This window comes from Hydra viridissima, unplaced genomic scaffold (assembly GCF_058129835.1).
Source record: "Hydra viridissima isolate aposymbiotic clone 2 unplaced genomic scaffold, HvirCarnegie_v1 scaffold_1, whole genome shotgun sequence".
In the NCBI taxonomy this organism is placed as follows: Eukaryota; Metazoa; Cnidaria; class Hydrozoa; order Anthoathecata; family Hydridae; genus Hydra; species Hydra viridissima.
In genome coordinates, this window is record NW_028324300.1 from 31,381,804 (window position 1) to 31,394,816 (window position 13,013).

At 28.6% G+C, this 13,013-nt stretch overlaps 2 protein-coding genes across 3 annotated transcripts; both read left to right on the top strand.

The window, feature by feature from the left end:
• The first annotated feature begins 5,068 nt into the window (after positions 1 to 5,068).
• LOC149894526 (uncharacterized) lies at positions 5,069 to 5,536 on the top strand. Its single transcript, XM_090078558.1, has one exon. The coding sequence runs from the start codon at positions 5,069 to 5,071 to the stop codon at positions 5,534 to 5,536; it is 468 nt and encodes a 155-aa protein (XP_089934684.1).
• A 2,588-nt stretch (positions 5,537 to 8,124) lies between these two features.
• LOC145192216 (choline/ethanolamine transporter FLVCR1-like) lies at positions 8,125 to 12,141 on the top strand. Of its 2 annotated transcripts, none has more exons than XM_090094822.1 (2): positions 8,125 to 8,282; positions 9,961 to 12,141. In XM_090094822.1, exon 2 carries the CDS (start codon positions 10,164 to 10,166, stop codon positions 11,712 to 11,714), a length of 1,551 nt encoding a protein of 516 aa, XP_089950948.1. In that variant the 5' UTR covers positions 8,125 to 8,282; positions 9,961 to 10,163; the 3' UTR covers positions 11,715 to 12,141. The 2 variants fall into 2 exon arrangements, with proteins under 2 accessions (XP_089950948.1, XP_089950951.1); XM_090094825.1 differs by having other exon boundaries at positions 8,199 to 8,282; positions 10,279 to 12,141.
• The last annotated feature ends 872 nt before the right edge of the window (positions 12,142 to 13,013 follow it).

A 13,013-nucleotide genomic window follows, 5' to 3' on the forward strand; every position in this document is an offset into this window, starting at 1 on the left:
ACCATTTAAAGACCTGAAAAAGACGGTCTTAAGACGTCTTATGTTTGCTGGGATATATTTATTTTGTATTGGAAGGAGAGTGGAAGGTAATATATATATATATATATATATATATATATATATATATATATATATATATATATATATATATATATATATATATATATATATATATATACAGTTTTGGACAAAATAATAGTAGTGGCTAGTAAAACAATGATTTGTGATAATAATTTTATGTAAATTTAAATATGAATTAATAAATTTAGGCATAACAGTAATACAAACACTGAATAATGAAATGGGAGTAAAAAATGTTGGTAATAGTGTTCAAATTACTTTAGGGAAGTCCCGAATTTTATATACGAACATATCTAGATTTGTAGGTTAAAATAACATATCTGTTGTTTCCCATCAATTTATTTATATTAGCTTTTTGTTTATTTGGTTTTAATAAGACTAATTAAAGGTAAGATTAATTTTAGTGTTAATTTAATGAAGTATATAAAATAATTGTATAAATTTATTTTATAAATAGAAATTATGGGTCGTGCAAAGCATTGTAGTGCAGAAAAGAGACAACTAATTATTAAATTAAAACAAGAAGGGAAAACATACAAATTTATTCCTATGATGATTAGAAATGCTCTAAAATGGAAAAATGTAGGCTAAACAAGGGGCCGAAAACAAAAAACAACTGAACATGAAGACAGATTGATAAAACGTGCTGCTGTTGCCGATCCTTTTTTAACTTCCCGCCATATTAAAGAAGATTTAAATTTTAGCGTTTCTTTAAGAACAGTACGTAGGCGGTTAGTACAAAGTAAGTTAGTCGCCAGAAGCCCAAGAAAAGTTCCCCTTTTGAAAAAAAGGCATGTGGTAGCAAGATTACATTTTGCAAAAACGCATGCAGATTGGCCTGTTTCAAAATGGCGTAATATTTTATGCTCTGATGAAAGCAAAATTGATTTATTTGGGTCAAGTGGACGCAGGATGTATGTAAGGAGGCCACCTAACTCTGCATACAAACCGCAATACACCATAAAAACTGTAAAACATGGCGGAGCAAAAATAAATATTTGGAGTTGTTTTTCTTATCATGGCGTAGGACCAATCTATAAGATTGATGGTGTTATGGACAAGACATATACCTTCAAATATTACAAAATACCATGTTGCCCTATGCAGAAGAAGATATGCCCCTAAGATGGGTTTATATGCAGGACAACAATCCAAATCATACCAGTCGCAGGGTAAAAAGTTGATTGATCGAGAATAGGGTTGCAGTTATGGATTGGCCTGCACAGTCACCGGATCTCAATCCGATCGAAAACCTTTGGACGGATGTAAAAGAGGCAGTTTATTGTCAAAAACCAAAAAATCAGCAGGAGTAATCAGCAAGTTGTCCAGAATCCTTGGAACAACATTCCTTTAGAACGTTGTCAAAATTTGATTAACTCAATGCCAAATAGATGCAAAGCTGTGATAAAAAACCGGGGGCATGCGATTAAATATTAATTTTTTACCATTGTTTAATTAAATTTATATCATTTTTTTGTTAATAAAATAAATTATTTGCAATATAACATTAAATAAATTAATACTACTATTATTATGTCCGACCTGTTTTTTATACTTATATAAATATTATAAATAAAAGCAAAAATTTTAAATTTTCTACTAATTAGTTTATCATCTCACACCTATTTAATTAATTATCCAGTATTACAATTTCATTTTCAGTAACTGTTAAAAGATAATGATATTAATTCCTTAATTTTAATCACACTACTATTATTTTGTCCACAACTAGGGATTGCAATCCCGCACACTTTTCAATCCCGCGGGATCCGCGCGGAATTATTTAATTTTTGTGCGGATCCCGCGGGATCCCGCGCGGGATTAGAAGGTTTCTTATGCACATTATAAAAGGCAAAATGACAATTGTATTTCTCTTTCAAGTATTTCAGAAAAAATATACTCAACTTATTAAATTGATAAGATAAGGTAAATAAAGCCAAAAAACACAATTCATTTGTAAATGAATATAATTCTTAACATTTAATTAACAAAAAGATGAGCCAAAATACATAGGACATCTTTTAGCTTTGCGTAGAACGTCTATTAGCTTTATTTTTTTTTTAAATATCAAAATGAGAAAATCATTGTAAGAAATACGCTCTTAAGAAACAGATCCTACTTAAGGTATCATCACTTAATCTACTCCTCAAAGGACTGCATATGTAACCAGCAGCTGAAAAAGCTCGCTCGACCTCTACGCTTGTTGGTGGTATGGTCATCAAGTAACTATGCGCTATATCTAGAAACTTGCCTCTTACTCCATTACTTTCATAGGCAGACATTTCCGGCTTCAATAATTTATCAAAGTCTAAAGAATCTAAATTTGGTATCTCCTTTACATTTTCTGTCCAGCTTTTCTTGTCTTTCTGTATTTTATTTTCAAATTCTTTTTTCAGTGATAGAATTGTAGGAGTAAGTATTTGGGAATTGTTAATAGAATCTACAATTTCTTTTTCTTCGAATTCATTTTCTTCTACTTCATTTCTTTCAATTGTATAAACTCTTATCAATATTTTTTTTTATTTCTCGACGCATAACGGTTCTTTTTGGCATTGAAAAAGTATTTTCATTTTTTTTAATTTCCTGTTCATACTTTTTAGGATTTTGTAAGTAAACTAGTAGTCCATTTAAACTCTTATTACGACATTGTGTAAACCTCTCACGAAGTGCCGCGGCTAAATCTCTGCTCAAAAGTGATAATTTCTTTTGTAATTAATCTAACATAAACTGAAAAGTTGTTTCTGCAGTGACAAGGTTCGAATCTCTCCTGAATAATAGTTCGAGACCAAGTTTTAGTGGTGCCAGGCAAATAATTAAGTCATTTATTTGGAAGCACTCTTCTTGGGTGAAACGAATTTCTGACCCAACATCAATTAAGGCTTTTTTAATACACACTTTTAGTCTAAGAAATCTTTCTAACATATCGAACATGCTCTCCCACCTAGTTTTAAAATCAAGATTTAACTTAAGCTTTTTCCCGTGTTCTTGTTGGATATACTTCTGTAAATATGTATAATTTTTTACAGGAGAGTTTTTAAATATTTTTACAACCTTTCTCACTTTTTTTATGAGATCTTTGTAATTTCTAACCAATTCAGCAGATGGTCGTTCCAAAATCATTGTTAAACCATAATCTTTATTTATAACTTCATCATCCTCAGTGTTACCATATTCATCTTCTTCTTCACAATTTTCATATGTAGAAAACAATTCTTCTACTTCTCCGTTGTTTTTCTTGTATAAGATATCAATAACTGTAAGTTGTATTCCATGAGCATAACATAGTTGTTTATAGCAAGACATCATTTTACCAACTATTACCATCACACTTGCTCCATCAGTGGTCATGGCGATAATGTCTTTTTGGAGGTCAATATCGAAGCTATTTAGCCTTTCTGAAACTAACTTAACGCAATATTCTGCATTACACCGTCCATGGATTCGAATCAATCCAAGATTAGAGTGTTTCGCCTCCATATGTAAATTTAAGTTTAAGTATCTCTGACTATTTTGTGATGTCCATTCGTCAAACGTTATTAAAAACTTTTGATTTTGCTTTTTTAGTGATGTGAATTTTTGCATTATATTGGCTTTTACAGAATCTGAGAATTTAACTACCATCGATCTTATAGTATTAGATGAAGCAGGGAGCCGGAAACCACTCTTTGAAAACAAGTACCGTAAACCTGAAGATGTGCAAAAACTATTAAATGTAAAGCCATCTTTTGCAACCATGCGCGATACCATTTTTTCCATAGAAATTTCCTTTACAAAAAACATGTCAATTGTTCTGACCTTTTTCGATGGAATTACTTCTTCGTCTTAGCAGTCAATGTGTATTTTAGGCTCTAGTTCAACTGATTCATACTGTTTTGAAGTTGAAGCTCCGTCTTGTTGTAAAACGTTTGATTTTAAATCGGTGCCATGTTTAGTTTTTAAATGGATTAATAACCCTTTAACTGATCTTTGACTAATTTTTAAAATAGACGAACATAACATGCACTTCGGATTTTCTCCTTTATCACTTTTTTTAAAATAATTCCATATAGTTTTAATTTGCGACATGCTTAATACTTTTGTTTTAAAATGTTGATGTAAATAATTTTTAAAGACTTTTTAAAAAGTAGTTTTTTTATTATTATGCACGCACGTTTTCAATTTCACGTTTTCAACATACTCATTAACAAAAATTTCAACATACTCGTTAGCGAAAATTTCATCATAATCATTAACTAAACAAAAAAAAACTTGAACGAGTTCGACTAATGTTTTGCTAAATAATTGTTTATTTTTGAATGATTTTTTTATATTTATGGCTAAGAAAAATATTTTAATAGCTGAAGATAAATTTTTAAATGGATTTGTTTCGCAAATACATTAAACAGTTTTAATTTGATATTTTTTTTGTCTTTTTAGTTTAAAACAATTGACTTTTTTTGTTTAAAAGCAATAGTTTCAAAATCCCGCAAATCCCGCGGATCCCGCAGTAGTTTTTGCGGTATCTCGCATGCGCTAAATTAATGCGGGATCCCGCGGGATTGCGGGATCCCGCTATGCGGGATTGCAATCCCTATCCACAACTGTATATATACATCATTGGCCATAAATTAGAGCTCACTATTTTTTTTCTTTAAATCCTGTTTGATTGAAATTATTTTAAAAACTATTATACTTTTTCAATATTTTATTAGTATTAAATAATAAGTATCATGTTTACTGTTTAATTGACATGTGGTTTCCTTAAAATTTATTTTGTACTCCTAATTATAAATAATTTAACAACTACTACAAAATTTTTATTTTTTATGTTGGTCAAAAGTTAAGGCTCACTGCTTTATTTTTAAAATTTAAACAATATATTCATGATTCTTTTCAATAATTTTGATTTTATTATCATCTGCATTTATTATTTCTGATATTTTTTTATTTTTTGTTTTAAATAGTACTAATAAAACACGAATAAATTAAATAATAAAAAAGTTACAAAATGAGCAATGAAATACAGCATGAAACTTTAAAATCACGGTCGAAAATCTCTGAAAAAACACGTTACGAATTAATTTTTCTTCGAAACCAAGGACTATCTCATCGTCAAATAGCAAATAAGTTAAATATTGCATATTCAATTGTTGCACGTATTTTAAAACGTTTTACTGAAACAGGTGACATTAAGGATCGGCGACGATCTGGTCGGCCAGCTGTAACAACACAAAGAGATGAACGTTTATTAATTCGTTTAATGAAACATGACAGAAAATTATCGTCAAGCGCTCTCTGCTATAAATTAAAAAATACATCTGGAATAAAAGTAAGTTCAAGAACTGTTAGAAGAATTCTTCATAGAAATAATTATATCTGGCGATCTGCATGCAAGAAGCCAAGACTTTCAAAGAAACAGCAAAAAGCAAAGATTGCATGGTGCAATCAACATAAAAATTGGCCTGATTACAAGTGACAAAATGTTGTATTCTCTGACGAAATGAATGTTGAGGTAGATATGCGAAAATGCCGTGTTATGCTAAGGCGTTCACCTAAAGTTCACCTTTGATTCGAATTGTACATTAAAACGAACTAAGCAAGGTAGTGGGAGTATAGGCATTTGGGTCTGCATGAATTATTCAGGGCTTTAAGTCTACCTTTATTTGAAGGTAGACTTAATGCTGAAAGATATATTGAAATTTTAGATAATTGCCTTCTTCCCTCAATTGATATATTTAAAGAAGAAAACAGTAATATCATATATCAACAAGATGGTGCGCTGAGCCATACAGAAAAAATATGCAAACAATGGTTTGTCGACAACCAAAACATAATGTTTTGGCCTGCTAACAGTCCTGACTTAAATTGTATAGAAATTTTATGATCATGGTTAGATCATCATCTTGGAAAAATTGAAATTTTAAATGTTGAGCAAATAAAAATTGAAATAAGGAAAACTGCTTGACAATGTGCCTAAAGAAATAACTGAAAATCGTGTAAATTCGATGCCAAAGAGAGTAAACCAATGCTTACATGAGAAAGGAGGTTCTACAAAATATTAGAATGCTTTTTTTTATGGTTTTCCATTTGTAAATTGTTGTTCTTATATGTTATTTGAAATATAACCTTAACTTTTGTCCAAACTTTTTTTCAAAATAATATAACGTTTCATTATTTTTCATTTTTTGGTTCAAGACCATTATGTTTAAATTTATTTTTTTGATTTCCATAATGTGTATAGATTTTACTTATAATATTAAAAAAGAAAATATAAAAAATAAGTTTTGTTTTCAATTCATTTTATTTTGAATTAATGTTTTATAAAAAAAAAAGAAAAAGTGAGCTCTAATTTATGGCCAATGATGTATACACGTCTTTTTAAGCCGTCATTAATGCGTGTTAAATAATACGACTTCAAGACGTTTTCGTTAAGACGACTTACTGTGTTTCATTTTAGACCAGTTTAAGACAACTTTAAGGTATCTTAAATAAGGCAACTTCAAGACGTCTTAGATTAGACGACTTACTGTGTTTCATTTGAGACCAGTTTAAGACATCTTTAAGACCAATATCAAGACATCTTCAATTTGTCTTTAAGACAACTTGTTGTTGGGTGGGAAACTTCCTATGAACAAACGTTTAGTATGATCTTGAAATGTAAAATATCAATCATAATCTAGCCATAAAGACCAGAAATTTTTTTTTTACTGTAATAAATAATTGTAGCAAACTCTTCTCGACCCCTAATAGGCCTCCTCTAGGGTATGGTTCTTAAAAACCCTTTTCAATTTTTTGCTTGTTTTATATTAAACTAGATCAAAGTTCATCGACAGATTTCAAATTACATCAAAAAAAAATTTTTCGTTTAAAAGTTAAGACCATTTAAATTTTTTTCAGGGGGTAATTTTAAGCTTTGCATGATTATAAATCTTAAACAAAAAGAGATTTTTTAATGAAATTTGAAATCTGCCGATGAATTTTGATCTAGTTTATGATAGAACAAAAAAAAAAAGTTTTACGATTGAAGGAAACGTAGTTCTAGGAAGGGGGTAGTTAGGGGTCGGGGCGGTGTTGTTTAGCTCCGATTATTTGCAAGTCATCCTCATTCGATACCAGTGTTAACATACTAGAAATTTGAGTATGCCTCATGCCTTTTAGTTATCTATATTGAACAGCAAAATTCCTGGGCACTCCCCTAAAATATGTGATTTCTGCCCAGGCCCCCACTAAAAAAAGTTATTTACATTTTTTGAATGAGGAATTGTTTTCTAATAATAATAGTAATAATAATAAATTCTGGGGATGTGTTGTAAGGTCTTAGAGCATGTTCCTATGCACCGTGAATACGCTTTAATATCATACAAACATACAGATTTTCAATTACAATTTCAAAATCTAAAACCATAAAAATTTTTTCAAAAAAGCATACAAAAATCAAATTTAAGATAAATCAAAATTTTAAATCAAAATAATTGAAAAAGTAAACGGACATTTGTTTTTCTGTTTTAGATTTAGGCTGAGCGTTGATAAAGCCTGTTGATGAAGTATACGGTTTCTTGGAAACAAAAATTACGTGCATATATCAATATCTTAAAAATTAAATTTTAATAATTTAAATATCTTGAATTAAAAACCATTCACTCTAACAACTTAGTAAATAGGTTATTTTTCTTTCAGACTTTAAAATGACCATGGTCAATTGTACTAAAACTATTTATAAGAAAAAGAGAATGTTTTTATAATGAAGGTACGTTAGCCATTGGTTATAAAACAAGTTTAAGTTTTGATTTTTTTTTTTTTTTGTTTTTAATCAGTGGAAGACACCGATATCCACCGATACACATTTGTTTTTCTGTTTTAGATTTAGGCTGAGCGTTGATAAAGCCTGTTGATGAAGTATACGGTTTCTTGGAAACAAAAATTACGTGCATATATCAATATCTTAAAAATTAAATTTTAATAATTTAAATATCTTGAATTAAAAACCATTCACTCTAACAACTTAGTAAATAGGTTATTTTTCTTTCAGACTTTAAAATGACCATGGTCAATTGTACTAAAACTATTTATAAGAAAAAGAGAATGTTTTTATAATGAAGGTACGTTAGCCATTGGTTATAAAACAAGTTTAAGTTTTGATTTTTTTTTTTTTTTGTTTTTAATCAGTGGAAGACACCGATATCCAAACGTCGCCTTATGCTTACACAAAAGGTGTACCTGATGTAAGTCTCGATATTCCTTTATAATTTTGGAATTTTAGAAAAGTATTTTATTTGATAAAATGTTAAAGGAAGAATGGTAACAAAAATATAGTAATCAAAGCCATAACAATAATCATACCATGACTACTTTAACAATAGGACAATATTTGGCCATAACCTAAGATCAGTCACTTAAAACAACTTAAATAACCCACTAAAAAAGGATAACTAAACATGGAGTTATTTCCATTACATACCAATGTATCCTTTCTTAGAACACCCTTCCAAATACCTTGAAAATAGATTTTATCTTTAAGTCCAAAAATCTTTTCTTAAAGTCAGTCCATCATTCCTACCTAAAAAGTTATACGTAACTTCATGCTTTATCTCTATATTTTTTTCCTTTGTGTCTATGCACATCTTACAATTTTTTATATATGAATGCATTATGTGAGCGCATTATATATATATATATATATATATATATATATATATATATATATATATATATATATATATATATATATATATATATATATATATATAATTTTTATATCTTATTGGCTTTGATTCATTAAAATACTTTTGAGCAAATTTATCCTTACAATTACTAAAATTGATTTCTTTTTTTGTTTCATTTTGTCAGTCCTAAACACACATACACATCCATAATATCTATCTACTCACTATCTATCTATATATTTATGTATATATATATATATATATATATATATATATATATATATATATATATATATATATATATATATATATATATATATATATATATATACATATATATATATGTATATACATGCATGTTTATATATTATAATATATGATGCATGTGTATGTAATGTGAGGATAATGGTTCAAACATGTATGTATGTATGTATGTATGTATGTATGTATGTATGTATGTATGTATGTATGTATGTATGTATGTATGTATGTATGTATGTATATATGCATGTATGCATGCATGCATGTATGTATATATGTATGTACATACATGCATGCATGTGTAATATTTATATAAATAATCAGTTTTTACTGAGAGTACTGTCTTAATAATTTATAAGTTGATTTAAATTATTAATTTTTATATTAAATTCAATTCACATTAAAGATTAAACTTTAATTTCCACTTTTAAATTCAAAGACTAAACATTTATAGACATTATTGTTGAAAATCTATCATCATGATTTTATTCTATAAATAATAAGCTAATTTCTCTAATGTATGTGTGTATAACATACACATTACACACACACTTATGTATACCACTTCTGTTATATTTTGCTTTTTTAAATTAGAAATTGATGGATGTAATTTAATTTGATATTCAGTTAAAATTATAAGTGAGTGAGAAAAAAACTATTTTTTTCATTTGGAATTATGTGAAAGTGCTTTTTTCTGTGCAATTTCCATAAAATATTATTAAAACTTGTGAAATAATACAAAAATAGATGCAATGCAATCAAAATCAACAAGTAGTATTAACAGTAATTATAAAAATTCCATCAGCATGTTTACACTAACAAACAGTTATTATTTATCTTTATGTTTTCACTAATGTTATTTGTTTACAGATATTAGTTGTTTATTTGCAGATGATCAAATGTATGCTATATATATATATATATATATATATATATATATATATATATATATATATATATATATATATATATTTAGAATGACAAAACCAGTTTTGGTTATCAAGTTAGAAGGATCTTTACATTTCAACAAGTGGTCTTTGAAAGAAGCCAAACTTTCATATGTACAAAGATTTAACTCTCAAATAAGAACTTTATTGTTACAAGTTACTTCATTAAACTTTTGAGCTAAATTATTTGTAGAAATTTACTTTTAAATTGTTAGAACTACTGGTTTGGAAAATGGAGGCAATTCATGAAAAAAATTTTTTAAAAGTTTCTTTAAATTCATTTGAAGACAAAGATTTTGATTCTTCTAAACAAAGTGCATGTAACTCTGTTTCTCTTTTATCCCCAGATATTGATGATTATCCTGTTTTATACCCTGAAAAGTCTTTTATTCTTTATAAATGGCGGTGGGTTAACTTAATCTGCTATTGTCTATTGACTCTATCTGCTGGTTCATCATGGCTTTGCTTTCCTGCAGTTTCTAATGTCATTCGAAAATATTACAATATTGGTATTATGCAAGTCAACTTGCTTGCCATAGTATTTGGATTTGCTATTGTGACTTTATCTGTTCCTTTTGGATTTCTTCTCGATAAATATGGGCTTGCTGTTGTGCTTCGAATTGCTAGTTTCTTAAATGCAGTTGGTGCTACTGTTCGATATTTTGGTGCAGAACAAACTAATGGTTACATGTTCTTGCTGCTAGGTAACATTTTAACTGCAGTCTCAGTATCAGGCTTTTTATTTTTACCTGGTAAGATTGCTGCATCATGGTTTGGTCAACATGAAATGGGAAAGACAATTGCTATATGCATTGGGTTTGATGCTCTTGGTACAAGTTTAGGATTCCTACATGCAACCAGAATGATAACAAGCAGTGCATTTTCATCAGATGTTGAATCTAATATTGAGAAATTTTTAATGTCTCAGTTGGTGCCTGCTGGACTTGTTTTTATTTTTGTTCTTGTTTTTGTTCGAAAACAACCTAGAACCCCACCTAACATAATGGAGCATGAATATTTAAATCAACTTAATCGCTATAAGTACATAAAAAAACAAAAGAGGTTATGCAAATGTATAGAACAAGGATCCGAAACAGATAATCATTCAAAAAGTTTTTCTGAAAGCTTTGATGATCTCTCTATAAGTGAGTATTCTGACAGTGTAATGACGTTAAAATCGTCAATTGTTGAACTGCTAAGAAATTTTGATTTCCATTTAATAATCCACATGCAAGGAATAGCAGCATCAGTTGAAGGAATTTTTCAAATGCTGCTTAATGAAATGCTGATAGGTTTGTACCCTGGTAAAGAAAAAGGTATTGGTGTGGTGGGATTTACTTCAATTTTCTTAGGATTTATCAGTAATATAGTAGTAGGATTAATTGTTGATCGAACTGGATCATGCAAAAAAGTAACATTTGTTATATTTCTTTTGACTCTATTGAGTTCAATTGCTTGGTATCTGCTTATGGAGTTCATTCATTGTTTTGTTGCCAAATCTGTTATGTTCTGCATTCTAATATCAGTTTTGTCATGTTATCATACTATTGCCTTCACTCACAGTGCCCAGCTATCAATACCACTTTCACCATCAGCTATTGGTGTCATGCTGGTATTAACATCACAAATTTATGACACCATTTCAATGTTAATGGCTACTGAAATTTTGGCATATTTTGGAACTGAAGGGGTAAATTTATTTGGAGTTGTTTTATGCTTCATTGGTGTTTTTTTGTCTTTATTGATTAAAAAAAAGAAAGTAAAAGTTGGAACTGCAGTTTAAAACTTGAAAATTATTTATTTATGTAATATATAAAGAACACTTTTTATTTCAGTTTACCATCATTTCTTGATGACTATAAAGATTGTTCACTTTGAAAAATATTTGATAACCAAAAATACTTAATTTTAAAGACAATTTTAGAAAAGAAAAGATTCTATTTTGAAAATCAGCACGTTAAAGCACAGTTGTTGTTGTTTTTTTTTTTTTTTTTTTTTTTTTTTAAAAAAAAAACATCTTTTGGGGTGCATTTTTGCTTTCATATTTTAATAGCAAATTTTTTTTAACTTAGCAGTTTATTTATATTTATTCAGATGTTTTAAAAGAGATGAAAGTCTCTCAAGTAGATCTGTATATATATGTATATATATATAGACACATACATACACAGATATATAATAGTGTACAATATAATAAATCAAAAAAGAAATTTTTTTTTTTTAAAGTCCGAACCAAATTTAAAAATCGAACAGAAATCCAAAAAATCTTCTCAGCAAATTTTAAAGCCGTTACGGTCATAGAAACGTCTATCTGTTGATGGAAAACAATTTTCAATTTCTGTTAACCGTAACAAAACCCAATAATAAAATGTTTTGAAAGGAACTGGAAACATTCTGGAAAACCGCTTACGAAAGTGAGAAAGAAATTTATTTCCAACTTGGAATATTCTTACTTGTGGGGAAAAAAATGTTTAAAGATTGTATTTTCTAATTGGAGTTATTCTTTTTGAAAATAATAGATTATTAATAGTAGTAAAAAAAAAAATCACGTTTCTAAAATTTCGCACCTAATCGCAAATGTTTAAGTCCACAACTATGGCAAACTCTTTCTAATTCGGAAGCCTGCTAAGATTTCTGAAATCAGCTCTTGTTCTACAATATGCAAGCTAACTTTTATTCTTTCTTGTTTAGTATTAGATAAACCTAAAAAATATTGCTATTATTTGTGGTGTTATTTTGCTTACCTTAAAAATACTAAAGTTGCTGAGGTCAACCCACTCTGCTTTCAAACTATTAACAAAAATACTGTTGATTTTCAGAAAAATGAATTGAGGTCAAGTAAAACATCTTCTGACAGCTTTAAATAACTAGCGGAAGCATTGACTGCTAGATAAAAGGTTTTTGAAGCCAAAAGCTTAAGTAGGGGGCCCTCGAGTCGAGTGATCCCATAGGTATCTATTTGGTCACACTTTTATCTTGTTTCAATCCAACAAAAAATGTCGGCAAATTATTTTATTCAAGAGGCACCTACAACACTTTTTTCGAACTTGTTTTTGGTGAGCTTAAGGGAATTAAAAAAAAA

Coding starts and splice junctions, on each gene's coding strand:
- LOC145192216 (XM_090094822.1), top strand. CDS start 10,164: ATGGAGGCAATTCATGAAAAAAATTTTTTAAAAGTTTCTTTAAATTCA.
- LOC149894526 (XM_090078558.1), top strand. CDS start 5,069: ATGAGCAATGAAATACAGCATGAAACTTTAAAATCACGGTCGAAAATC.